At 39.3% G+C, this 27,929-nt stretch overlaps 1 protein-coding gene across 2 annotated transcripts in view; it reads left to right on the plus strand.

Moving 5' to 3' along the window:
• The window catches only part of WDR11 (WD repeat domain 11), a 68,292-nt gene that overhangs the window by 23,680 nt on the left and 16,683 nt on the right, over nt 1-27,929 (plus strand). For both annotated transcript variants that reach the window (XM_011287593.3, XR_002146701.2), the window contains exons 12-19: nt 11,944-12,050; nt 14,238-14,313; nt 19,053-19,161; nt 20,967-21,091; nt 22,051-22,198; nt 26,328-26,434; nt 26,844-26,958; nt 27,260-27,431. In XM_011287593.3, the coding sequence (XP_011285895.2) occupies nt 11,944-12,050; nt 14,238-14,313; nt 19,053-19,161; nt 20,967-21,091; nt 22,051-22,198; nt 26,328-26,434; nt 26,844-26,958; nt 27,260-27,431 (959 nt within the window). The remainder of the gene's footprint in view (nt 1-11,943; nt 12,051-14,237; nt 14,314-19,052; nt 19,162-20,966; nt 21,092-22,050; nt 22,199-26,327; nt 26,435-26,843; nt 26,959-27,259; nt 27,432-27,929) is intronic.

Raw genomic sequence — 27,929 nt, forward strand, 5'->3', positions numbered from 1 at the left:
TGAGCCATCAGCCCAGAGCCTGACACGGGGCTCGAACCCACGGACCGCGAGATCATGACCTGGCTGAAGTCGGACGCTTAACCGACTGCGCCACCCAGGCGCCCCCATTCTCAGTTTTTAAGAGTCTCTTATGGTTTGGCTCCCTCCCTCTCTAACATTATTTTCCCTTCCCCGCCCCCATGGTCTTCTGTTAAGTTTCTCAGGATCCACATAAGAGTGAAAGCATATGGTATCTGTCTTTCTCTGTATGACTTATTTCACTGAGCATAACACTCTCCAGTTCCATCCGTGTTGCTACAAAAGGCCATATTTCATTCTTTCTCACTGCCACGTAGTATTCCATTGTGTATATAAACCACAATTTCTTTATCCATTCATCAGTTGATGGACATTTAGGTTCTTTCCATAATTTGACTATTGTTGAGAGTGCTGCTATAAATATTGGGGTACAAGTGCCCCTATGCATCAGCACTCCTGTATCTCTTGGGTAAATTCCTAGCAGTGCTACTGCTGGGTCATAGAGCAGGTCTATTTTTAATTTTTTGAGGAACCCCACACTGTTTTCCAGAGTGGCTACACCAGTTTGCATTCCCACCAACAGTGCAAGAGGGTTCCCGTTTCTCCACATCCTTCCAGCATCTATAGTCTCCTGATTTGTTCATTTTAGCCACTCTGACTGGCGTGAGGTGGTATTGCAGTGTGGTTTTGATTTGTATTTCCCTGATGAGGAGCGATGTTGAGCATCTTTTCATGTGCCTGTTGGCCATCCAGATGTCTTCTTTAGAGAAGTGTCTATTCATGTTTTCTGCCCATTTCTTCACTGGATTATTTGTTTTTCAGGTGTGGAGTTTGGTGGGCTCTTTGTAGATTTTGGATACTAGCCCTTTGTCCAATAACTCATTTGCAAATATCTTTTCCCATTCCACTGGCTGCCTTTTAGTTTTGTTGATTGTTTCCTTTGCTGTGCAGAAGCTTTTTATCTTCATGAGGTCCCAATAGTTCATTTTTGCTTTTAATTCCCTTGCTTTTGGGGATGTGTCAAGTAAGAAATTGCTGTGGCTGAGGTCAGAGAGGTTTTTTGCTGCTTTCTCCTCTAGGGTTTTGATGGTTTCCTGTCTCACATTCAGGTCCTTTATCCATTTTGAGTTTGTTTTGTGAATGGTGTAAGAAAGTGGTCTCGTTTCATCCTTCTGCATGTTGCTGTCCATTTCTCCCAGCACGATTTGTTAAAGAGACTATCTTTTTTCCATTGGATATTCTTTCCTGCTTTGTCAAAGATTAGTTGGCCATACTTTTGTGGGTCTAGTTCTGGGGTTTCTATTCTGTTCCATTGGTCTATGTGTCTGTTTTTTGTGCTAATACCATGCTGTCTTGATGATTACAGCTTTGTAGTAGAGGCTAAAGTCTGGGATTGTGATGCCTCCTGCTTTGGTCTTCTTCAAAATTACTTTGGCTATTTGGGGCCTTTTGTGGTTCCATACAAATTTTAGGATTGCTTGTTCTAGCTTGGAGAAAAATGCTGGTGCAAGTTTGATTGGGATTGCATTGAATGTGTAGATAGCTTTGGGTAGTATTGACATTTTAGCGATATTTATTCTTCCAATCCATGAGCATGGAATGTTTTTCCATTTCTTTATATCTTCTTCAATTTCCTTCATGAGCTTTCTGTAGTTTTCAGCATACAGATCTTTTACATCTTTGGTTAGGTTTATTCCTAGGTATTTTATGCTTCTTGGTGCAATTGTGAATGGGATCAGTTTCTTTATTTGTCTTTCTGTTGCTTCATTATTAGTGTATGAGAATGCAACTGATTTCTGTACATTGATTTTGTATCCTGCGACTTTGCTGAATTCATGTATCAGTTCTAGCAGACTTTTGGTGGAGTCTATCGGATTTTCCATGTATAATATCATGTCTTCTGCAAAAAGTGACAGCTTAACTTCATCTTTGCCAATTTTGATGCCTTTGATTTCCTTTTGTTGTCTGATTGCTGATGTTAGAACTTCCAACACTATGTTAAACAACAGCAGTGAGAGTGGACATCCCTGTCGTGTTCCTGATCTCAGGGAGAAAGCTCTCAGTTTTTCCCTATTGAGGATGATATTAGCTGTGGGCTTTTCTTAAATGACTTTTATGATGTGTTAAGTATGTTCCTTCTACCCTGACTTTCTTGAGGGTTTTTATTAAGAAAGGATGCTGAATTTTGTCAAATGCTTTTTCTGCATCGATTGACAGGATCATATGGTTCTTATCTTTTCTTTTATTAACGTGATGTAGTGCACTGATTGATTTGCGAATGTTGAACCAGCCCTGCAGTGCAGGAATGAATCCCACTTGATCATGGTGAATAATTCTTTCTATATGCTGTTGAATTCGATTTGCTAGTATCTTGAGAATTTTTGCATCCGTATTCATCAGGGATATTGGCCTGTAGTTCTCTTTTTTTGCTGGGTCTCTGTCTGGTTTAGGAATTAGAGTAATACTGGCTTCATAGAATGAGTCTGGAAGTTTTCCTTCCCTTTCTATTTTTTGGAACAGCTTGAGAAGGATAGGTATTATCTCTGCTTTAAATGTCTGGTAGAATTCCCCTGGGAAGCCATCTGGTCCTGGACTCTTACTTGTTGGGAGATATTTGATAACTGATTCAATTTCTTCGCTGGTTATGGGTCTGTTTAAGCTTTCTATTTCTTCCTGTGTGAGTTTTGGAAGTGTGTGGGTGTTTAGGAATTTGTCCATTTCTTCCAGGTTGTCTAGTTTGTTGGCATATAGTTTTTCATAGTATTCCCAGATAATTGCTTGTATTTCTGAGGGATTGGTTGTAATAATTCCATTTTCATTCATGATTTTATCTTTTTGGGTCATCTCCCTTTTCTTTTTGAGAAGCCTGGCTAGAGGTTTATCAATTTTATTTATTTTTTCAAAAAACCAACTCTTGGTTTCATTGATCTGTTCTACAGTTTTTTTAGATTCTATATTGTTTATTTCTGCTCTGATCTTTATTATTTCTCTTCTTCTGCTGGGTTTGGGGTGTCTCTGCTGTTCTGCTTCTATTTCCTTTAGGTGTGCTGTTAGATTTTGTATTTGGGATTTTTCTTGTTTCTTGAGATAGGCCTGGATTGCAATGTATTTTCCTCTCAGGACTGCCTTTGCTGCCTCCCAAAGCGTTTGGATTGTTGTATCTTCATTTTCATTTGTTTCCATATATTTTTTAATTTCTTCTCTAATTGCCTGGTTGACCCATTCATTCTTTAGTAGGGTGTTCTTTAACCTCCATGCTTTTGGAGGTTTTCCAGACTTTTTCCTGTGGTTGATTTCAAGCTTCATAGCATTGTGGTCTGAAAGTATGCATGGTATGATCTCAATTCTTGTATACTTATGAAGGGCTGTTTCGTGACCCAGTATGTGATGTATCTTGGAGAATGTTCCATGTGCACTCGAGAATAAAGTATATTCTGTTGCTTTGGGATGCAGAGTTCTAAATAATCTGTCAAGTCCATCTGATCCAATGTCTCATTAAGGGCCCTTGTTTCTTTATTGATCCTGTGTCTAGATGATCTATTCATTGTTGTAAGTGGAGTATTAAAGTCTCCTGCAATTACCACATTCTTATCAATAAGGTTGCTTATGTTTGTGATTAACTGTTTTATGTATTTGGGGGCTCCCGTATTCGGCGCATAGACATTTGTAATTGTTAGCTCTTCCTGATGGATAGACCCTGTAATTATTATATAATGCCCTTCTTCATCTCTTGTTACAGCCTTTAATTGAAACTCTAGTTTGTCTGATATAAGTATCTGATATAAGCTACTCCAGCTTTCTTTTGACTTCCAGTAGGATGATACATAGTTCTCCATCCCCTCACTTTCAATCTTAAGGTGCCCTCAGGTCTAAAATGAGTCTCTTGTAGACAGCAAATAGATGGGTCTTGTTTTTTTTATCCATTCTGATACCCTATGTCTTTTGGTTGGAGCATTTAGTCTGTTTACATTCAGTGTCATTATAGAAAGATACGGATTTAGAGTCATTGTGATGTCTGTAGGTTTCATGCTTGTAGTGATGTCTCTGGTACTTTGTCTCACAGGATCCCCCTTAGGATCTCTTATAGGGCTGGTTTAGTGGTGATGAATTCCTTCAGTTTTTGTTTGTTTGGGAAGACCTTTATCTCTCCTTCTATTCTAAATGACAGACTTGCTGGGTAAAGGATTCTTGGCTGCATATTTTTTCTGTTCATCACATTGAAGATTTCTTGCCATTCCTTTCTGGCATGCCAAGTTTCAGTAGATAGATCCATCACTAGTCTCATTGGTCTCCCTTTATATGTTAGAGCCTGTTTATCCCTAGCTGCTTTCAGAATTTTCTCTTTATCCTTGTATTTTGCCATTTTCACTATGATATGTCGTGCAGAAGATCTATTCAAGTCACGTCTGAAGGGAGTTCTCTGTGCCTCTTGAATTTCAGTGCCTTTTTTCTTCCCAGATTAGGGAAGTTCTCAGCTATGATTTCTTCAAGTACACCTTCAGCACCTTTCTCTCTCTCTTCCTCCTCTGGAATCCCAATTATGCGTATATTATTGCATTTTATCACATCATTTAGTTCTCTAATTCTCCCCTCATACTCCTGGATTTTTTTATCTCTCTTTTTCTCACCTTCCTCTTTTTCCATAATTTTATCTTCTAATTCACCTGTTCTCTCCTCTGTCTCTTCAATCCGAGCTGTGGTCGCCTCCATTTTATTTTGCAGCTCATTTATAGCATTTTTAGCTCCTCCTTTCTGTTTCTTAGTCCCTTGATCTCTGTAGCAATAGATTCTCTGCTGTCCTCTATACTTTTTTCAAGCCCAGCGATTAATTTTATGACTATTATTTTAAATTCATTTTCTGTTACATTGCTTAAATCGTTTTTGATCAGTTCGTTAGCTGTTGCTACTTCCTGGAGTTTCTTTTGAGGAGAATTCTTCTGTTTCGTCATTTTGGATAGTCCCTGGAGTGGCACGGAACTGCAGGACTGACTCTTCCTCTATGTTGTCTGGAGTTACTTGTGTTGGTGGGCGGGGCCGCAATCAGACCTGATGTCTGTCCCCAGCCCACTGCTGGGGCCACAGTCCGACTGGTGTGTACCTTAGCTTCCCCTCTCCCAGAGACAGGACTCACTGTGGAGTGGTGTGGCCCCTGTCTGGGCTACTTGCACACTGCCAGGCTTGTGGTGCTGCTTGGATGGGATCTGGCGTATTAGCCGGGGTGGATCTGCAAGGTGCACAGGGGCGGGAGGGGCAGGCTCAGCTCGCTTTGCCTTTGGTGGTCCGCTGCGGGAGGGGCCCTGCGGCACCAGGAGGGAGGCAGACCCGTCGGAGGGATCAAGCTATTAGTTTTAAACGAGATTTGTTATCCTGGATTAGTCATGTGGTATATGTCACTAAGTACATGACTTACACATGCTGTGATAATGTTTGTTATTGAGTGATGCTGAATTATAAAGTGTTACTTGGAATACCAAATAATGGATGTGCTACTCAGGCTGATTTGTGAATGATCACACAAATGTGCTCCATTTTTTTTAAGTTTATTTATTTTGAGAGAGAGAGCTCGAGCCTGGGAGGGGCAGAGAGAGAGGGAGAGAGAAAATCCCGAGTAGGCTCCATGCTGTCAGTGCAGAGCCCCCATGTGGGGCTCAGTCCCACAAACCGTAACATCATAATCTCAGCCGAAATCAAGAGTCGGTCGCTTAACTGACTGAGCCACCCAGACACCCCTCCATTTTTTAATATGAATTTTCCTTTTTAATTGCCATTTTGAAAATAACTCACATTTTATATCCGGAGATCACGTGCAGGAGGATGCTAAAATCCTTCCATCTTTGTGTTTCTGTTAATGCAATTACAGTATTACAGTTAAAAACCATTATGAAAATTTCACACATGTGTTATAAAAATTGCTGAACTTATTAGCAATAAACCTAATAATTCTAGATATTCATATGCACATTTGGGCCAACTTTTAGAAAGTTGTTTTTACTTTGTACTAAATGTGTTTTAAAAACCACTTGCTCTTACAAAACTTGAATCTTATGCACACACACGGGCAGGGAGGGACTGCCTAACTGCAGGTAGTTGTTTGTGTGCTGTTTTAAAGCCATGATGTTTGGGGCGCCTGGGTGGCTCCATCGGTTAAGCATCCGACTTCAGCTCAGGTCATGATCTCACGGTTCGTGAGTTCAAACCCCGCATCAGGCTCTGTGTTGACAGCTTGAAGCCTGGAGCCTGCTTCAGATTCTGTGTCCCCCTCTCTCTCTCTGCCCCACCCCTGCTTGTGTTCTCTCTCTGTCTTTCAAAAATGAATAAACATAAAAAAAAATTAAAGCCATGATGTTTTAGCCAGTTATGCTTTACTGATAGGTACTGAGCATCGTCTGTATTCCTGTAAACAAAACCTTGATGCTTATGTCCAGGGGAGGAAACCTAGGAGTAAATAAGTATCTACATGCAGGTTTTTTTAGATTACTGGTTTGTGCCTTTGTCCAGTAGGCTACATTTATAATAATAAAGCACAATACCATTTACTGCTTATTACAACAGCAGTTTATATGACTTTCAGAACGTTGACTGACTATTACTTTGAGCAAATTGAGTGATTTTTGGAAAGTAAAATAATAATCTCTGTTTTGTCTGTAATTTTGCACAAGTTAGTTTCTTGGCATTGTAGAAGTTCAAGGCCTTCCCGAGGTGGGTGTCCCCCACCCCCATGACTGCCAGTCACCTAAATGTCAAGAAGTAGCCTCTGCAGCAGGCCCGGGAGAACCCCAGATACCTAGTGACAGAGTCTACAGTTACAGTTGTTCGCTGGTTAATCCCAGCAGAACCATCCTAGATTGAGTCAGAAAGTGAACTGCTCTTCTTAGGAGTTTTTAATGGAGCTCAGTGTGTAATTAAACCCAGACAGCAGCTTTCTAATCCTGAGAGCAGTGTGGTGCTCGCTATTGTTTGACAAGAGTTTTCATTCTTTTCTGTTGAGAAATAATCCCGCCCTTATCTAGTTTTCTTTGAAGTCCAACTTGATTTTTATTTTCTTCAGTTGATCAGTAGGAATCAGGTAGAAAAGCTGCTGCTGGACTCTGCTCAAAGGCAACAAGCTCACAGTGCTTGATTACGAGTAAGCAGCCACTCCGTGTTCTCTTCTACGCTCAGCACTGGGATGTCTTGTAAACAGTGGGGAGAACAGGCCGAATGCGTGTGGTACAGTCATAAGGAGGAACGCTGGCTTTCCTCGGATATCCTTCATTTAATCCGACAGAACGGACTGAGTGCCTGTCACATGGAGAGGCATGGTGTGGTGCCTCCCTTCAAAGAGTACAACCCAGGGCAGTGTCTCTCAGCCAGTGGCACTATTTCCTCAAGTTGTTTAGACTTTCAGGCAGCACCCTGTTTGCGCTCTGGGTCTCTGCAGGCCCCAGAGACCAGATTCTGTGTGATTCTTACAAGCTTCTGTGGAACTCCGTCCCACTGTCTTTTGTAATAAGGAATCGAGAACACACTTATGTAATGTCTTTTTTCCCGCTAGATCATAAGCTCCAGAAGGCCCGACTCATGTCACAGCGGTACTCTCAGCACCTAGCACAGTCACGGGTACACACTGGGTACTTCACAGGTACCTCTGTAAAAATAATGAATGAAGAAGGGGGACCGGGATTCTTGGTATCCAGAGGTCGTGGCATCACTGCTGGAGCATAGGTGTTCAGATAGCCAGCAACGAGCCTTGGAGAGTGTGTCTTAGGTTTGTCGGTGAACAGATCTGCTCAAAGCTGCCAGACTTACAAAGCACCGTAAGTCCAAGATGATTTCTCACTTCTTTTGTTCGCTCTAAGTAGAAACTTAATGAGTACTGTGACATGTTAGAGAAGGGAAAGAGAAGCATGAGACAATGAGGCTTTTCAGTGAATGGTTAACCAAATTTATATTGTATTCAGTATAGGTGTGGTTTGAGTTTAGTAAATGAGGAGGATTCACGAAGAAAATAGGGCTTGACTTAGATCTGGAAATAAGAATAGTAATGATAATAATGGTAATTGCTAATACATGCAGTGCTTACTGTGTGCCAGGCATTCTTTATGTACACAGTGTTATTATTCCTGCAGTAATAACAGGTAAGGTGTAGAGAGAGCACAGAGCTGGAAGTGCTGAAGCCAGGATTTGAACTCAAGTAGTATTTGAAGAGGGAAGGAGAGAGGTCTTTTCAGGCCAAGCATGAACATTTTTTTAATTTTAATTTTAATTTTTTTTTAACATTTACTTATTTTTGAGAGACAGAAATAAGAGAGAGACAGAGCATGAATGGGGGAGGGTCAGAGAGAGGAAGACACAGAATCCAAAGCAGGCTCCAGTCTCCGAGCTGTCAGCACAGAGCCCGATGTAGGGCTCGAATTCATGAACTGTGACATCATGACCTGAGCCAAAATCTGACGCTTAACCGACTGAGCCACCCAGGTGCCCCATTTTTTTTTTTTTAATGTTTATTTTTGAGAGAGAGGGAAAAGCGTGTGCATGAGAGGGGGAGGAGCAGAGAGAGTAGGGGACAGAGGATCCAAAGCAGACTTTGTGCTGACAGCCTGACTGGGGCTCGAACTCAGAAATTGAAATCATGACCTGAGCCGAAGTTGGACTTTTAACCGACTGAGCCACCCAGGCGCCCTCAAGGCACGGAAGTTCTTAAGGGCACTCAGTTTTAAGCGCCTGATTTGAGTGTTTCAGCACAATTGTACACTTAAAGAGTTACAATCTTTGATAACTATGGCAGTTCCTTGGTTTAACAAATACTATTTTCAGCTCCTTTGGGACCATCTTTGCCCCTCTGAGGAGGGCAAATCGGTGGATACACAGGGGTCAGTGAGGAAAGTTACTGTAGTTAAAGTAGCAGACAAGATTCAGAGGATTGAGAGATAAATTTGGTAGGATGAGCAAATGGCTGGATGGCCTCGGAAGTTACATAGGAGTTTGGATATGATGCAGGAAGCCATCATATCTTCATGCGCAAATGAGAGACCTGTTCAAGACAGCATGTAATGCTAAATCTAACAATAGCTTTTGAATTGGAGTAGATATGGATAAACTTGATCGGGGTTAGCATGCATTTTTTCTGAAGGACCAGATAGTAAATATTTTAGGCTTTGCAGGCCATAAAATTTCTATCACAGCTAGTCAATTCTGTCGTATCAGGAAAGCAGTCATAGATGATACGTTGTTAAACAACAATTGTCCCATAAATGCTGATGAGCAGTTGCATATAGGACAAAGGTTAGACGTCCCTCCCAGCCAGCCTCTATGACCTTGTAACCAAGGTAGGGCAGTAGTGCAAAATTTCTCCTTCTCCTTCTTATGATTCTGACCGTGCACTTGTCCTGTGGCTCCCCACCTGCCCCCACCTCCATTCTCTATAAGCCATGGTGGTAGCACTCTGCAGATGATGTCAGTAGGAGAAACTGTGGATACACCTCCTGTCAGTCCCCATAAAGGAGACTTCCAGGCCTCTGGTTGACAGGTTGCTGTCTTCTCGTTTCTTTGAGATTTTTCTTTTGTGCTTTTCTCTAATTAATAAACCATTTGGAACTGCAAGCCGCTTCCAAATCGAACAGCTAAGTTCAAATTGTTTGCTTCAGGAATTTCTGCCTCCTAGCCAGCTAGGAAATTTGATGAAATTCTTCAGTGTACCCAACTTTAAAAGCAGTCTGGCTCAGAATATTTGTTTTTTTTACAATTTTTTACAATTTTTTAAAATTTAAATCCAAGTTAGTTGACATATAGTGTAGTAATGATTTTAGGAATAGAATTTAGTGATTCATCACTTACATATAACACCCAGTGCTTGTCCCAACAAGTGTCCTCCTTAATGCCGCCTGCCCATTTAGCCCATCCCCCCACCCATCACCCCGCCAGCAACCTTCAGTTTGTTCTCTGTATTTAAGAGTCTCTTATGGTTTGTCTCCCTCTCTGTTTTTATATTATTTTTGCTTCCCTTTCCTTATGTTCATCTGTTTTGTATCTTAAACTCCACATATGAGTGAAATCGTAACGATCTTTTTATTTATTTTATTTTATTTTATTTTATTTTATTTTATTTTATTTTATTTTATTGTCTTATTTTATTTAGCATAATACACGCTGTTCCATCCACATAGTTGCAAATGGCAAGGTTTCATTCTCTTTGATCGCCGAGTAATATTCCATTGTGTATATATACCACATCTTCTTTATCCATTCATCAGTTGACGGATATTTGGGCTCTTTCCATACTTTGGCTATTGTCGATAGTGCTGCTATAAACATGGGGGTGCATGTGCCCCTGTGAATCAGCACACCTGTATCCTTTGGATAAATACCTAGTAGTGCAATTGCTGGGTCGTAGGGTAGTTCTATTTTTAATTTTTTGAGGAACCTCCATACTGTTTTCCAGAGTGGCTGCACCAGTTTGCATTCCCACCAGTAGTGCAAAAGGGTTCCTTTTTCTCTGCATCCTTGCCAACACCTGTTTTTTTCCTGAATTGTTAATTTTAGCCATTCTGACGGGTGTGAGGTGGTATCTCATTGTGGTTTTGATTTGTATTTCCCTGATGGTGAGTGATGTTGAGCATTTTTTCATGTGTCTGTTAGCCATCTGGATGTCTTCTTTGGAAAACTGTCTATTCATGTGTTTTGCCCATTTCTTCACTAGATTATTTGTTTTTTAGGTATTGAGTTTGATAAGTTCTTTATAGATTTTTAGATACTAACCCATTTGCAAATATATTCTCCCCTTCTGTCAATTGCGTCTTAGCTTTGCTGATTGTTTCCTTTGCTGTGCAGAAGCTTTTTATCTTGGGGTCCCAGTAGTTCATTTTTGCTTTTATTTCTCTTACCTCTGGAGACATGCCAAGTAAGAAATTGCTGCAGCCGAGGTCAGAGAGGTTGTTGCCTGTTTTCTCCTCTAGGATGTTGATGGCTTCCTGTCTTATGTTTAGGTCTTTCATCCATTTTGAGTTTATTTTTGTGTATGGTGTAAAAAAGTGGTCCAGTTTCATTCTTCTGCATGTCGCCGTCCAGTTTTCGCAACACCATTTACGGAAGACGCTGTCCTTTTTTCCATTGGATATTCTTCCCTGCTTTGTCAGAGATTAGTTGGCCATATGTTTGTGGATCCATTTCTGGGTTCTCTGTTCTGTTCCATTGATCTATGTGTCTGTTTTTGTACCAGTACCATGCTGTCTTGATTACAGTGTTGTAATACAGCTTGAAGTCCGAAGTTGTGATGCCTTAGGTTTTGGTTTTCTTTTTCAGGATTTCTTTGGCTATTTGGGGTCTTTCTGATTCCATACAAATCTTAGGATTGTTTGTTCTAGCCCTGTGAAAGAATGTTGGTGTTAACTTTGATAGAGATTGCTCAGAATATTTCCGTACCACTCTTTCTTAAGCAGTGGAATTCTTGCAAATTACTGTGATAAGTGACTCTCTCCTTTGCCACATTAATAGTCATTTTAATGCTGCTATGAATCCTAGTAACTGAACTATCTTATCATTTCATTTGGAGATAAAGTTTTAATTGGAAATAATTTCACATATATTGGAAATGTATGGTAATTAGGCTCAAATGAAAGGTCATGTTAATATTATTCCTTTTTATTTTTTAACGTTTATTTATTTTTGAGAGAGAGAGCGAAAGCAGGGCGGGGGGCTGGGGGAACAGGCAGAGAGAGAGGGAGACACAAAATCCGAAGCAGGCTCCAGGCTCTGAGCTGTTAGCACAGACAGAGCCTGACCTGGGGCTCAGGCTCACGAACCGTGAGGTGAACCAACTGACCTGAGATGAACCAAGTGACCCACCCAGGCGCCCCTAATATTATTATTTTTTAATTAACTTGAAAATTTAGGTCTTAGGAACAAAAAAGGTTATTTCACTAAACTTTATTTAATTTCTCACTTTAGGGGTATCGAATGGACAAGTTTGACTGGTTTTCTTTCCTTTGCTACGTCAACACCGAACAATATGGGATTAGTGAGAAATGAACTTCAGCTGGTTGATCTTCCAACAGGTTTGTGTATTTAGTCTATTAAAAGATTGAAAATGGTTTTTCATACTGATCAAAGATGTTGCTATTTATAAAACATGTTCCAAAAAGTTCCTTTCAACTTGGAGTTTTTTTCTTGTATTCTGTATTTGTATATTCATTTTGTTATTGTTTTGTCTGTAGTAATTGCCCTAGAAAGACTTGTTTGTATGCAAATTATGTTAACATAAATGCATGGTAAATGGCATACCATTAGCCTGAACAAATTCATAATTAAATACGGTATCAGTTATACTTTTAAGTACATTGTTATAGATAACCAGAAATACAGTTTTATTTTTTTTTTAATTTTTTTAATGTTTTATTTATTTTTGAAGGAGAGAGAGACAGAGTATGAGTGGGGGAGGGGCAGAGAGAGAGACAGAGAGACAGAGACAGAGATAGACAGACAGACAGAATCTGAAGCAGGCTCCAGGCTCTGAGCTGTCAGCACAGAGCCCAACGTGGGGCTTGAACTCACAGACTGCAAGATCGTGACCTGAGCCAAAGTCGGACGCTCAACCGACTGAGCCACCCACGTGCCCCCAGAAGTACAGTTTTAAAATAAATCTTTGTATTAGGCTTTATTAGATTCTCTTTTATAACTTTTGGCCTTTGTAGGAAAACCTTTATAAATTTGTAGGTAAGGATTGTTGTTAAGTGCTCATATTTAAAACTTTTGGTAGTCTCTGGCTGACTGAATAGGGAAATTTGGGAGTTTAAAGACTACAATAGGAAACATTCCAGTAAAGTAACTTGTTCAGAATTGTTTAAAAACCTACAACCCAGTGAATCTCAAAATGAAGAACTTGAAGAAAGAATAAGGTGAGAGTTTCAAATTATGTTATGGCACATGCATGATTTCAAATAGAATTCTTAACAAAATAGTCCTGAGTTTCTTTAAAATGGTGTGGCAATGAGAATATATACGTAGATGGTTTAACCCTAAGATACGTATGTGTGTACATATGTGTGCGGTAAATCAAGTATATGGTTGTTTCCTTGTATTCTCCGTATGTATCTCCAGGGTATGGTTGTTCTTACTTATCAGAGTATGTTACTAAACCTCAGGGAATTAGCCCCACTGGAATCAGTTCAGTGTTCTGGTCTCATTGGAAGTGGCCTGCCTAGTAAACCCTGCCCCCAGATTGGGGTTTCTCTAATTACATGGTAGCCTGGGGGTGAAATGCTGTTTTCTAGTGTCATTCATTTTTTCCCATTTTTCCCCCAGTCAGCTCAAGTTCAAGACTGTTAGTTAACTTAAAATCTTTCTTTCACGTATTTATTTTTCACGAACAAATTTCTAAGTCATAGTTACTGACTTGCTTAAGTGGGATATTTGACTTCATAGATGATTGACTTTTTTAGTCTTGTCTTCTAAAGGAGGGCAGCAGACCAGCAGAGCCAGGAAAGGATGTGGGGTGTTTGGCAAATAAGAAGAGGGAGATCTCATTTGATGGCACTGGGGAGGAGGGAGGCATGCAGGCGTTCACTTGTCTTTGATTACTTTCTCTGTTTTGTTTAATGTAAATACAAATGTGAGAAAGTTATTAAAATATATTTGTTCCAACATGAAGTAGAATTTGCATTTTTTAATTACAGAAAACCACTTAGCTTCTTTGGCAGTTAACTAATTCTTATCATTCTCCAATTTCAGTGCGTAGAGAGCTTTTGACAGGAACATGTCAAAGTCTTTCAGTTGAGCTTTGTTCATGGGACAAGGAATCTTAAGTACCAATTTAGAGAGTGTTTTCCCCACTAGTTAGTTTTGTGAGCATGAAAATATTTATATTACTTTAAATATACCAGTAGTTTTTATAGTAGACAATTCCTTTACCATAAATGCGTTGAAACTTTAGAAATTGATTTCTTAATTTCCAAAATATAACTGTAAGAAACCACCAAAGGTATTCAAAAAACTCTACAACAAAGGAAAATATATTTGTATAAAATAGATATTTGAATACAAGTAATATATTAATTTGTCTTTAACTTGTAATACTTCTAAGAATATGTTTTAAATTTAGAGTAATTGAAACAACTTAGAAGCAAATGGAAGAATGAATGGGAGAGTAGAGGCAGCCCAGATCAGATTCCATTGGTGTGGATAAGTTCTTGTGTCTTACATGTTTTATCTGGTTTTTTACATTTTCTTTAATATTTGCAATAAAGGTAGGAGCATTGCTTTTCGCGGTGAACGAGGCAATGATGAGTCACCCATCGAAATGATTAAAGTATCTCATTTGAAGTAAGTATGAACCAAAAAAAATCTAGTGTTATCACAATGGAATCTTAAAAATTTCTTTTAATCTTGAAGAAAGTGTACGTATAGAATTTCTTAATGATAATAAATGGTGCTGTGCAGCTCTATCCAAGAAAATATTTTGATCACAAAATTAAGTTGCTATTTCTTTTAATTTCTTTTTTTTTTTTAATGTTTACTTATTTATTTTGAGAGACTGATAGAGAATCCTAAGCAGGCTCTGTGCTGTCAATGTAGAGCCCGACGCGTGTCTCTATCCCATGAACTGTGAGATCATGACCTGTGCTGAAATCAAGAGTTGGACACTCAACCAACTGAGCCACTCAGGCACCCCTATTGCTTTTAATTTCTACTTAAAAAGATGAGATAACATTTCATTAGATTGGTAAAACCAATAATCTGTTTTTTCTGCTATAGCTCTATTGTAAATACCTATCACCCACTAAGAAAATGTTATTTGTTACCTAATGAAATTCTTATGCATTTCTATCTCAGCATGGGTTTGTTGAGTGAAAGAACTGATTTTCTTTCCTTATAATTTTAATTTTAGTAAGTTTTGAGTTTTTCATTCCAAGAGAAAATACATGTTAAGCAAGATTATTAAACATAGAGACTGAATGAAAACCAATCAGAAGAACAAAAAAAGAAAGAGTAAGCTGTCCACAATAGTTTTCAAAATTGCTTTAGCTTGGGGCGCCTGGGTGGCTCGGTTGGTTGGGCATCCGACTTCAGCTCAGGTCACGATCTCGCGGTCCGTGAGTTCGAGCCCTGCGTCGGGCTCTGGGCTGATGGCTCAGAGCCTGGAGCCTGCTTCTGATTCTGTCTCTCCCTCTCTCTCTGCCCCTCCCCCGTTCATGCTGTCTCTCTCTGTCTCAAAAATAAATAAACGTTAAAAAAAATTTAAAAACAAAACAAAAAACAAATTGCTTTAGCTTTATGAGGATCTTTGCATTTCCATATAAATTTTAGAATTAGCTTATCAATTTTACCCAAAAAAGCTTCCTGGGATTTTGATTGGGATTGCATTGAATCCATAGATCAATGTGGGGAAGAATCGACATCTTAACAGGTTTTGGGATTCATGAACATGGTGTCTCTCTCCACTTATTTACAGCTTTAATATCTTTCAGTAATATTTCTAGTAGCATTTTTGTTGATTCCGTACTATTTTCTATATAGACATACTTCACTGTCGTTTGCCAGTAAGGACACTTCTGTATCTCTATTTTCTGGAGTATGGGCCTTTTTCCCCCACTTGCTTTGCTGTACTGAGTAGGACCTCCAGTACAATGTTGAATAGAAATGATGAGAACTGACATCTTTGTTCTGTTTCTGGATTTTACAGAGAAAGTGTTCAGTCTTTCAACATTAAGTAAAATGTTAGTTGTAGATGTTTTGTAGGTGCCCTTTATTAGATTGAGGAAGTTTTCTATTCCCAGTCTGCTGAAACTTTGTATTGAGTAGGTGATGGATTTTGTCAGATGCTTTTTCTGCATTTATGGACATCACCATGATGGTGGTTTTTGTTTTAGGTCAGCTAATATGGTGAATTACATGGACCTCTATTTCATGTTAAACCAACTTTACATCCCTAGGATAAATTTTTCTTGGTCATGATATATTATTGCATTTGATTTGCTAATATTCTGGTATATTCCTGGGTTTGATTTGCTAATGTTTTATTAAGGATTTTTTGCATCTGTGCTCATGAAAGATACTGACCTAGTTTTCATGTAATATCCTTGTCTGGTTTTAGAATCAGGGTGATGTTGACCTTGTAAAACAAGTTGTGAAATATTTCTTCCTCTTCTTTTTTTCTGGATGAATTTGTGTAGAATTGGTATTATTCCTTACTTAAGTAGGAAGATTTCACCAGGGAACCCACCTGGGCCTAGAACTTTCTTTGTGGAAAAGCTTTTAAATACATATTCAGTTCTTTCATCAATATATAGCTATTTAGGGTTTGTTTTTTTGTTTTTCCCCAATGAACTCTGGTAGTGGCTTTCAAGAAATCTGTCCATTTCAATGAAATTGTTGAATTTATTGATTAAAACTTGTTCATGATATTCTTTTAATGTCTGTTTCACCTGAATGATGGCTCTTTCATTTCTGATATTAGTGAATTACAGTGATCAGTTTTGTTGATATTTTCAAAAAAACTCGTTTAGTTTCTTTAATTTTTCTCTATGGTTTTCTAGTTTTTGTTTCATCGAATGCCATAGGTATCTTTTTTTTGCCTGCTTACTTTGGGCTTAATATGGTCTCTCTAGTTTCTTAGGAGAGAACTGTATACTCTGGTTTCTCTTCAGATCGTGTAAATCTTTCGCCCTTTTAAGATAGAACTGTAGATGATTGAATTAAGGTTTTTCTTTCAAATTTAATATAAGCACTTGATGTTACATAAGCACTACTTTTTCTGTTTTCTGTACCTTACACTTTTTGATGTGATGAGTTTTCTTTTAATTCACTGTATAATAATTTTTTTAATGTCTATTTTTGAGAGACAGATTGAGCGGGGGGAGGGGCAGAGAGAGAAGGAGACACAGAATCTAAAGCAGGCCCTGAGCTGTCATGTCAGCACAGAGCCCGATGCAGGGCTGCAACTCACAAACTGCGAGATCATGACCTGAGCTGAAGTTGGACGCTTAACCGACTGAGCCACCCAGACGCCCTTACACTTTAACATTCTGTGGGTATTTAGAGATACATTGTTTAATTTCAAAATATTTAGGGGTTTGCCAGATATCTTTCTGTTAATTTCTGATTTTGATTAGAGTCAGAGAGCATATTTTATATTATTTTAGTCCTTATAAATTTAATGTGATTATTATGTGGCCCAGAATGTGGTCTGTCTTAGTGAATGTTCCATATGCACTTGAAAAGATTGGTTTGTAGTTATTCAAGTCTCACATTCATACAGATTTTCTGCCAGCTTTTCTCTCTGTTACTGAGAGATGAGTGTTGAAATGAACTTTGTTCTGGATGTATTCTTCTTTTGAAGAACTTGAGTTCATGCTTTAGATATTTTAAAGCTCTGCTCTTGGGTACATGCATATTTGGTATTGCTATTATGTCCTATTGATTAATTGACTTCTTTATCATTATGAAATATCCTCTTTATTTTGGTCCTATTCTTTATTCAGAATCGGATTTGTCTGATTAGTATAGCCACTCCTGCTTCCTTTTGACTAAAGTTTGCATGGTGTATCTTTTTCTTCCTTTTACTTGTGTGTTACCTATGTCTTTACATTTAAAGTTGATTTCTTCTAGAAAGCATGTAGTCCGGGCTTGTTTTTCTATTTGGTAATTTGTGTTTCAAATGACAGTGTTTAAATTATTCCTATTTAATGTAATCATCAATGTGACTTATGTTGAAATCTACCACCTTGCTATTTTCTATTTTTTTACTTTAAAATGAGTTAATAAGGATAGTTTTTAATTTCTTAGATTTCATTTCTAATATGCAAAATGTCAATTGTTATAAACCACATAAAAGTTCTTTGTGGGAGGTCCTCAATAACTTTTAAAAGTGTAAAGGAGTCCTGAGACTGAAAGTTTTCAGAATTGTTCAGTTAAACTATTTAGACTCCAGCCTCTCCTGTTTCCAGCCAGTCTTGACTCTATATACACCTGCTAAGTTAATACACCTAAAACAACTGATCACTTTATCCCTCCTATCCTAAAGCCTTCAGTGATCAACTATTCTCTGCAAGATAAATCTCTTTATAACCTAGTCTGACATATTCAAGTGTTTTAAGTCTTTTGTAATGTGATCCAAAATTCACACTTTAGTCTTTCTCACCATGATTGCTGTCGCACATTCTGCATCTCAGGTAGCATGTTCCCCTGCTCTGTGTCCTTTCTTGTCTTGGCCATTTGTCACATTTGTAGCTCTGCCTGGAATGCCATTTCCTGATTGTCAAAGTAAATCTCTTCTTTCGTAGTGAATCTTTGTAGCATTCACCAGATTTTGTCTTATATTAGTTATTTACATACAAGCCATTAGATGCCTTTATGTTAGACATAGTAAAAAGTGTAACATATTTCATTTGTATAGTCCATCATGGTTTATAAAATTCATGTGCGCTCTCCCCTCCCCTCCCCCTTTTTATTCTTAGAGCATTCAGTGAGGGAGGTAAGACAGGTGTTATTAACACCATTACAAAGATAAGTAGACTAAAACTCCAAAAGATTACATGGTTTGTCTGAGGCCACATAATTATCAAGTGGCAAACTTTGTCCTGAGCAAGAGAACATAAGTGTTTGGATGCACTGAATGTAGGGATCTTTCTACTCTCACATTTCCTCAGTGTCAGCATGATAGAAACTTTATGAAAACCTTTACTTTTTCATTTAATTTTTACCATAATCCTCATACCAATTCATTGGGTTAGGTAGGGGTATTCTCATGTCATGTGCCAGAAAATTAAATCTTGGGAGGGTTACCATATTACCATAAACTGTTTCACCAGGATATGAACTTGTGCTTTTTTTTATTCTGTCTTCTGAGCTGGGCTCCTTACGTAAGTTTGGCTGTATGGCTCTCAAAGGTCATCTTAGGGTTTTACCTTCTTATGACTATTAACCATGAGAACTAAATGTTAATTTATATTGTCTGTATTTAGAATGTGTCATGTGAGTTTTCTGATTTACTCAACTTTTTATATGTATTATGGTGAAAATCTTGCAATAAGGGGCTTATTTAGTAATTTTGTTTATTTTAGGCAGTATTTGGCAGTTGTATTCAAAGATAAACCCCTGGAGTTATGGGATGTTAGGACTTGTACCATTCTGAGAGAGATGTCCAAAAACTTCCCTGCAGTGACTGCTTTGGTAAGTTCCAGCTGAAGAACTAAATGTTCTTCATGCGTGAAGGACATAGGCGTGTGTGTGTGTGGTGGGTATTTTTCTTTAGTTCGAATTGAAGTCATCACTGCCATGTATTTTCTTGTTAAAAATGTGTGTTCAAGAGAAGATGATCTAAATACCTGGAGATAACTCTTATTTTCTTGGTTCGGTTAAGATAATATTACGTTGGTGGAATTCCAATTACAATTTTACTTAGATGTTTTGAGGAACATGATAAACATACTCCAAAAGATTTATGAAAGGATAAAAATCATAACAGCTAACTCAGCCTTGAAAAAAGTGGAGGACAGTATTGGGAAAGTGCTCTCACTTTATGGAGAAAAATACCAGTATTCTCTACCTAATACTCTATTCAGAAGTGGGCTCTCCAGGATTAAAGACCTAAATGTAAAAATGTAAAGCTGTAAGATTAATATAGTCAAACAAAGAAGAATATTTTTGTGTCCTGGAAGCAGGAAAGGACAAGAGAAGCTCAAACCAAAAGGCAAAAAAAGAAAAATTCATGCATTTAATTATGTCAAGGTTGATGCTTTCTATTCAATGAAGGACACTAATGTCAAAGTTAAATGTAGAAGACCAGTTGGAAAAAGAAATTTACCGGTGTCTGCAACCAACAAAGGACCAACTAATCCCTGTAGGGGGTTGGGATTGTGGGAAGTCCTGCACTTATACAGTGACAGGACAGGAACCCCCGTGGAAAGATGGCCGCAGGACAGGAGCGGTTGGTGGAGAAACCTAAAAGGCCAAGAAGCATATGAAGAAAGATTCAAACTCATCTGTTTTTAAAGATGGGCAAAATAAAATAACCATGGTATAACTCTTAGACTAACAAAAACTGGGAAACCAGATGCGGGTGTGGTATGGGACACAGGAATCCTTATGCAACTATTGGTGGGAAAGCAGATCAGTGAGGCGCTCTGCAGAGCAGACCGACTGCGCCTGGGCAGACAGACATCCCCTGTGTGCCAGCTCTTCAGCCCCTGATCACAAAGGAGCTTCTGTGAGGGTACTGACTGCAGTGTTATTTGTCGTGAGAGTTTGGAGGCGGTCTGGGTATCCTTTGCTGAGAGAACAGAGAGACTAAAAGTCGGCGGATGCACTCGTGGAGTATTGGATAGCATGCAGAAGACACAGAGGTGGGACTTAGATTGTGCTAAATGAGAAGAGTTAGGAACAGGGCAGGATAGGACGCGGTCCTATTTATCTAAGGTACAAATACATGCATGGAAAATGACTACCATGAAGAATCTGTGCACATGAGAGGATATTAGATTGAATGCATTAGAATAGGTGGGAATGCAAAAGAATAAGTAAATAAAATCAGAGATTTGAGGTAGATCTGTGGATGACAGTGGGCCACGATTGGAGGAACACGAATCTCGCCCTGTGCACCTGCAGGGGAGAGGTAGAAGTAGGGAAGAGGAAATCCCATAATTATATTTATTATTTTCATTTTGTAAGAAAAAGAAAGCACCAAAAAGTTAGACCTTTCGGAAGTTTGCCATTAAGCTCTTCAACCTTAAGCTCTCATTAAAGATTAGAGGTAGAAGGAGGTAAGAGGTGGACTATTAAAATCTGCCTTAAGCACTAATTAAAATGCATTCATTCAACCTTTGTGTAAACAGATAAAACCTCAGAACAAATTGTGAATTCATGTGCAGTAATAAGAAGTGATGCCAGGCAGTGGCGAGCATGCCCAGCTGTTCTGGAAGGATTCTTTGACTGAAGTAAACTGAACATTTCTACGTGTGCCTGTCTTTGCTTCCCAGGAGTGGTCACCATCTCACAACTTGAAGAGCCTGAGAAAGAAACAGTTGGCCACCCGAGAGGCCATGGCCCGCCAGACTGTGGTCTCAGACACAGAGCTGAGTGTCGTCGAATCATCCGTGATCAGGTGCGGTGTGCTCTTTCCTGCCTTGGTCATTTGGGATACCAGTGTCATGCTCGGGAACTTGACAAGTGTCACCCAAAGGCATCTCTAGCAGCAAGGTGCAGTCCGCTTTTGAACATACTTTGTTGTGCTTCAGTGCATACCTGGAAGACTGAGTGAATTCTATTATTTCATTTCTTAGTGCGGTCAATAACATAGCCAGTAATATCCACGTGTCAGCATCCATTAGCGAATGTGTTCCATAAACTTCAGCTGCTGAAATTGAAATGAGTGTAGCATGAACATCTAGATACATCATATTTTCATTTTATGTACACCAAAGAAAATACAGAGAGAATTCTAGATTTATGGACTGTCCCCATCCCCATTCCCATCAATTTTACAAATAAAAAACTTCAGAAAGAATGATGGGTCGAGGTAAGGCCTCTCTTCTGCTGAGTGTTCTGCAGCAGAAATGGTGAAGAAGTTCCTTGTGTGAGGTCTGGATGACCGCATGCCTCTGGTGGGGGGAGGGGGGGGGGTAAGTGTTCTCTCATAGTGTGACCAGTTGGGAGTCATTTGTGTTTTGTTGTTGTTCTGGGTTTCTTTTTTTTTTTTTTTTCTTTTTTTTTAAAGAGAGAGTAAGCCTGTGAGTGTGGGGGAGGGGCAGAGGGAGAGGGAGAGAGAGAATCTTAGGCAGAGATCCCAAAGCAGGGCTCAGTCCCACAACCCTGGGATCATGACCTGAGCTGAAATCAGGAGCTACCCAGGCGCCCCTAATTTGTGTTTTCTATATTATTAGCTGGGCAAAGATCCGTTTCAGCCTTTTGTTTTGTTTTTTTGTTTCTTGTGGTTTGTTGGTTTGTTTGTTTCTTTGAAATCATTTTGGACCTCTTGTTAATGCATCTATATTTTGGGCAAGTTAATTAACTGTCACTCTAGGGAAAAGAAATAGCTTTATCTTACTTCTCTCTATTCCAAAGCTTGTTGCAGGAGGCAGAAAGTAAATCTGAACTCAGCCAGAACATCTCTGCCCGAGAACATTTTGTGTTTACTGATAATGACGGCCAAGTTTATCATCTCACGGTTGAAGGAAACTCCGTGAAAGATAGTGCTCGGATTCCACCGGATGTGAGTCCAACTCCTGGTTAAATCTTCATTGAGAGTTCTGATCAAAGATTCTGTTGATTCCATATCCAGGGAAGCCATAGTTAACTTGTGAAACTATTTCAGAAAAGTTTAATGTAAATAATAAACTTCACTATTTAAGGAGATAGTATCATTGATAATAAACTTGTCCCATACTGCTAGAGAATAACATTGTAACTACTTAGCATAAATACTTACTACGTGTTACTTACTTTTTATCCCTTTAACAATCCATGAGGAATTATTTCCATTTTATCTGTGACAAAACTGAGGGAGAATAAGTAACTTTCCCAACATTACCCAGCTTAGCGACATGGCAGTTCTAAACTCAGGTCTGTCGTCTGACTCCAGTATCTCTCCTCTTTCCATTTCAGGCATTACCCTGAAGGATTTGACTTACAGTCTAGCATTATTTTGGGGTAATAGTAATCAGGTTGTAAGTGCAATAGTATTATTAATATTTACTAATTTATGTATATCCTTCTATGACCTTGTGAGACCCTCAGAGCTTCTGTAGTTCACAGTTTATGTCCGCATGCATCTCATAGGTTGTTCTTAATGAATAGATTAAGAAAATGTTTTTGTTAACTAATACTATTATAATGGTTAAGTGGAGGGATGAGATGATGGCATAAAATACATCTATTCATTTAAAGTTGTTGTCTAAAAATGTAATGTTTTAGTTGAATGCCAACCCTCATATTTTGCAGGTGACTCAGAGTCTCATGGGTTGTAGTCAGGATGGCGGCCAGGGTGGAAGGTCCATTTCCAGATGGCTAACTCACAGGGCCATTGCAAAATAATGCAGGCTGTTGACGAGTGGCCTCTGTTCTTCCTCACGTGGACCTCTCCGTAGGGTTGAGTGCCTTCCTCCAGAGCGAGTGATCCAAGAGAGAACACAGAGAAAGCTGCAGTGTTTAGGACCTTGGGCGATCACACTCCATCATTTCCTCAGTGTGCTGTTGGTTCACGGGTCTGTCCTGTTCATCATGGGAGGTGACTGCCAAGGGACATGAGTCCTCAAGGCAGGGTTAGTGGGACCTCTTAGAGGCTGCTGCCACATCTTCCTTGTAAACAGCAGAAGAGTTGAAGCCAAACAACCTTCTCTCCTAGAAATGGAAACTAACATGTGAAAGTACTTTTCAAACCAGTTTTATTTTTACTGTTATATAGAACAGGTCATACCTGAGACTTAGTAATGCCTATTTTGAACTTTTTCCAATTGTCACTAGTTTGAAAGGATGGAAGTGGTAATGAGAGTGTGAAAGATCGATATTTGGTAGTCATAACAGAAAGGTAACTTACTTTAAGCGTATAGAATGAAAGACCACTAAGGAGTGCAGATGGAAGACTTGCAGTGTCATGTAGCTGTCCTGTGGAATCTGTTTGCTGTCTTAGAAAATAGGAGGTTCCTCCTCCAGAAGCTCAGAGAAGGCCCCATCTCAGCGCTTCTATTGCCACTCGGGCAGTTCCATCTGCTGCTAATCTGCTCCACGCTTGCGATGAGGATATAGAAACGATCCAGTAATTGAGATGCCAGTTCCTCCTTACCCCAGAAAAAGTTTAAAACTTTTGGACATTAGACCCAAGTTTCCCTCTTAAAAGTATTCCTTTCAGGATGATAATTGTGCCTCAGGACTTGTAAGATTCTGTCTCCTTTTGTGGAGGTCTAAAGTAAGGGTATAGCAAGTCTCCATCTGCCTGCCAGAGCCTTCTATTCCATGGCTAGAAGCCACTTTCTCATGGAATGACCAGCCTCCGGTGAAATGAGTATGTAGTTTAGAGCAGTTTAGAGCAGTTAGGGAAAGGGATTTGAGCATCTTCTCAATAATACACGAGGAATTGGCTCATCATTTTTATTCTCTGGAATTTAAATATTTTCTAGGGACTAATATAGAATTTAGGCAGGGTTTTGTTTGCTTGTCTTAATCCAATATTTATTACCTTCCTTCTAAATGTGAAGTATTAAACATTTGCTTTGAGTTGGCCCCAGAACTATAGTGTATATACAGACGGTAAAAAGAAAAGGAAAGTTTGGCGTATTTTAAATTCTGGAGTGTCTGTAGTTGATTGCCTTTATTCACAAAACTGGAACAGTGGGAGAGAATGAGTGTCCCTGCTTTGTGGCCAGCCTTGCTTCTGATCTTTGGAACATCGTATTTTATATTCAGGAACGTAACAGTGTCAGCTAATAATAGTCTATTGAGTTTTAATCTTACATTTAGTTCTCTCAGGATTATTTGGAGCCACAAAGCAGCTTTATGCCACATCCTCTGAAAGCACCTTGGTATTCCATATGGCTCGTATCCCACCAACAAACTCTTAGGTAGAAAGATCTGGATTGTTTAATTATATGGTTGTATTAATATCTTCACTTAAATTCTAATTTGATTCCTGAGCTTAAATTTTAAACTTTTACGTTTTAATTTTTAGAGTTTAGGAAGTAAAGTTATAAAATGTGAAAGTTTTTAAAACTAAATAGTAAAGGCAAATTCTTTTTTTTTTTTTTAAGTTATTTATTTTTGAGAGACAGCATGGGGAAGAGGCAGAGAGAGAGAGAGAGAGAGAGAGAGAGAATCCCAAGCAGGCTCTACACTGCTAGCGTGGAGCCCGATGTGGTGTTCAAATTCATGAACCGTGAGATCACGACCTCAGCTGAAATCAGGAGTTAGACACTTCATCAACTAAGACACCCAGGTGCCCCTAAAGGCAAATTCTTAATTAAAAATTGTTTAATAAGACCTTGCAGTGTTGCTTCATACTATATAGAATTCTGTTTATTTAACATAACTTTCTAAGTTTTTTATTATTGAATTCTTTGAAATACTTTTTTTTTTTTTTTAAAGTACGCTCCATGCCCAGTATGGAGCCTAATGCAGGGCTTGAACTCACGACCCTGAGATCAAGACCTGAGCTGAGATCAAGAGCTGGATGCCTAACCGACTGATTCACCCAGGCGCCCCTAAAATAATTCATTTTTAATCCAGTCTTTTTCTTTTATTTCTTGACTACCACTAGGATTTATGCAGTATTTGACGTGTGGGCCAGTCTATTAATAGTCAATTTGGCAAACCTTGAGCTTTCTACTTCCTACTATGGATAGCATGAGAACTAAGCATGTGGATTTTTATTTTTATTTTGTTTTATAGCTGTAAAAGCAGATTTAATAAGTGGAGAAATAAATAAGCAATAATATGGTTTAATAGTAGCATGTATTGACTGCTATGTAGCAGGCATTGTTTTGAGCCCTTTCCTGTAGAAATTCATTAATAGTAACAGGAACTCCTCAAGTTTCATGAGCTTAACCTACTTGATCCATAATAAATTCAAGAGGCAGGAAGATTAAGTGAATGCGCCCCAAAGCACACAACAGATTTGAGTGATAAAGCTCAGATCCAAGCCCAGGCAGCTGACTCGAGCCCGGACTCCTAGGGTCTCTGTCACACTGCCTCTTTGCGTCTGTTAGAGCAGTAGGCTCCTTTCTCCTCCGCCTGGGAGTTACTACAATAGTGTTACCTTCTTATATTTGAGTTTCCACGTGTACCTTCTTTGCAAAGCTTTCTGTGAATTCAGATTGTGCAGACGCCTTTAATCTACAGTGTCTTTTTACCTTCATTATTCCTGAAGGTATCCGTGAAGCTCTGGGTCCCCTTTTCAGTAGAAAAACTGCACAATCCGTTATGAAACAGCTTTGAGTAGTTTCCTCTGGAATAGATTGGTTTATCCTTTTGCAGTGAATGATAAGTTGGAGACAGGAGCTCTCTGGAAAAGGTTTTCTTCTTTCTCTTTATTTCTTTTAATTTGCTTTCTATGAGGAATTTCTTCCTTAAAAGATATCTTTTCTCTATAAATTTAGTTCGGATAACTTAATGTCTGTCAAATTGAAATCTCCTGTTTCTTCGTAGTTGAAATTGATGAACTAGGTGGGTGGCACTTTTAGTGTCCGAAGTCTGTTAGCATTTGATGGCATTCATACTAAAGCAAAACCGTTTATAGTGAAGTTTTAATTCAAATACCTGTATTATTTTATCACATTAGGTAAAAACATTTCTCTGTTTTGATGGCTCTTAAGTAGTGAAAACCATGTGTATTTGTTGCTGTTGTTTTCTAGGGAAGTATGGGTAGTATTACCTGCATCGCTTGGAAAGGTGACACATTAGTTCTTGGAGATATGGATGGAAATTTAAATTTTTGGGACTTGAAAGGCAGAGTGTCCAGGTATGATTCAAGAATGCATTATTTGATTAAAAAAAAAAGTAGCTTCTTGTTACGTTTCCTTTGGAGGCTTGTGACATAGTTAAGTAGGATCATTAAACATGACCCAGTGTCGCTTGCACCCTTGGGTCTCTTGTCACTGAACTTGGGAGGAAGGGCCTTGAGCCAAGCTCTGGGTCATTCATTGGAGACATTTAGTATGCAGGCAGAAGTGTTTGCTGAGACATTATTCGAGTTGTTGTGAAAAGGCAGACCCTTTCCGTCGGATGGGACCCCTGTCCCAGAAAGCAAAGTGGCTCTCGTGTCACCAGACCTTGTCAAAAACAGACCTAGAAAGAGTCATTGGACATAGTTTCTGGTGACGAGATCTTACCCTGCTTCATACTGGCATTTTGTTTTTGTGTGTCCTCAGAGGAATACCTACACACCGCAGCTGGGTGAGGAAGATTCGTTTTGCCCCTGGTAAAGGAAACCAAAAACTAATAGCAATGTACAGCGACGGTGCGGAAGTGTGGGACACGAAAGAGGTGGGCTCAGCCCCGGGAGGGGCCCCCCAACCAAGCTGCTGGCCACAGGAGCTGTATTCTTCTCCCTCCTTCTGATGTAGAAATGAAGCCTGTGTAATGGGTTTAGCAAGCTTCTCAAAACCATTGTCTCGCTTTTAACGGTATCACTGTCTTTGGAATCTTTAAAACGCAACCTGCATGTGGAAAGGAGGTTGCCAAAGACTGTTCGGTTTTAACTCGCGCTGGTCTTTGCCACAGGCACCGTCTGTGATAAACATCTTCCTTTTCTTTCTGAAAATGACAACCAAATTCACTCTTGTAGGTTCAGATGGTGAGCAGTTTAAGAAGCGGAAGAAACGTGACCTTTCGGATATTGGATGTGGACTGGTGTACTTCAGATAAAGTGATCTTGGCATCAGATGATGGGTGTATCCGAGTCCTGGAGATGTCTATGAAGTCCACGTGTTTCAGAATGGATGAACAAGAGCTAACCGGTATGGAACGCCTTTATTTCGCCCAGGCTGCTCTCTTCCAAAGACAGAGCTGCCTGTGTTTCTTTTCGGTCTTGCTTTCTAACCATCTGAGTTTAAGGAAATATATTAACTTCAAGCTTGAGTGCGCTGGACTCTGTAACTGCAGATGCCAGTCATTCTCCGCCTCTGGTTTGACAAGTGCCCCTTCTTTGACCCTTTGCAGAGTGCTTTGTCAAAAGATCAAAGATGTTTACATAAAAATGATACACTTAGAATTCAGGAGAACTCATCAGAGGAAGTGAATCTAGTGGTAAGGTGCTGCTGGCTTTTTCCTAATGAGCTTGATATCTTTTGCAAGCCTATATCACTGGGGGCACCTGGCTGGCTCAGTAGGTAGAACATGTGACTCTTAATCTCACAAGTTGGAGCCCATGTTGGGCAGAGAGAGACAGAGAGAGGGAGGGAGGGAGGGAGAGAGAGAGAGAGAGAGAGAGAGAGAGAGAAAGAAAGAAAAAGAAA

This window comes from Felis catus, chromosome D2, assembly GCF_018350175.1.
Source record: "Felis catus isolate Fca126 chromosome D2, F.catus_Fca126_mat1.0, whole genome shotgun sequence".
Lineage (NCBI taxonomy): Eukaryota > Metazoa > Chordata > Mammalia > Carnivora > Felidae > Felis > Felis catus.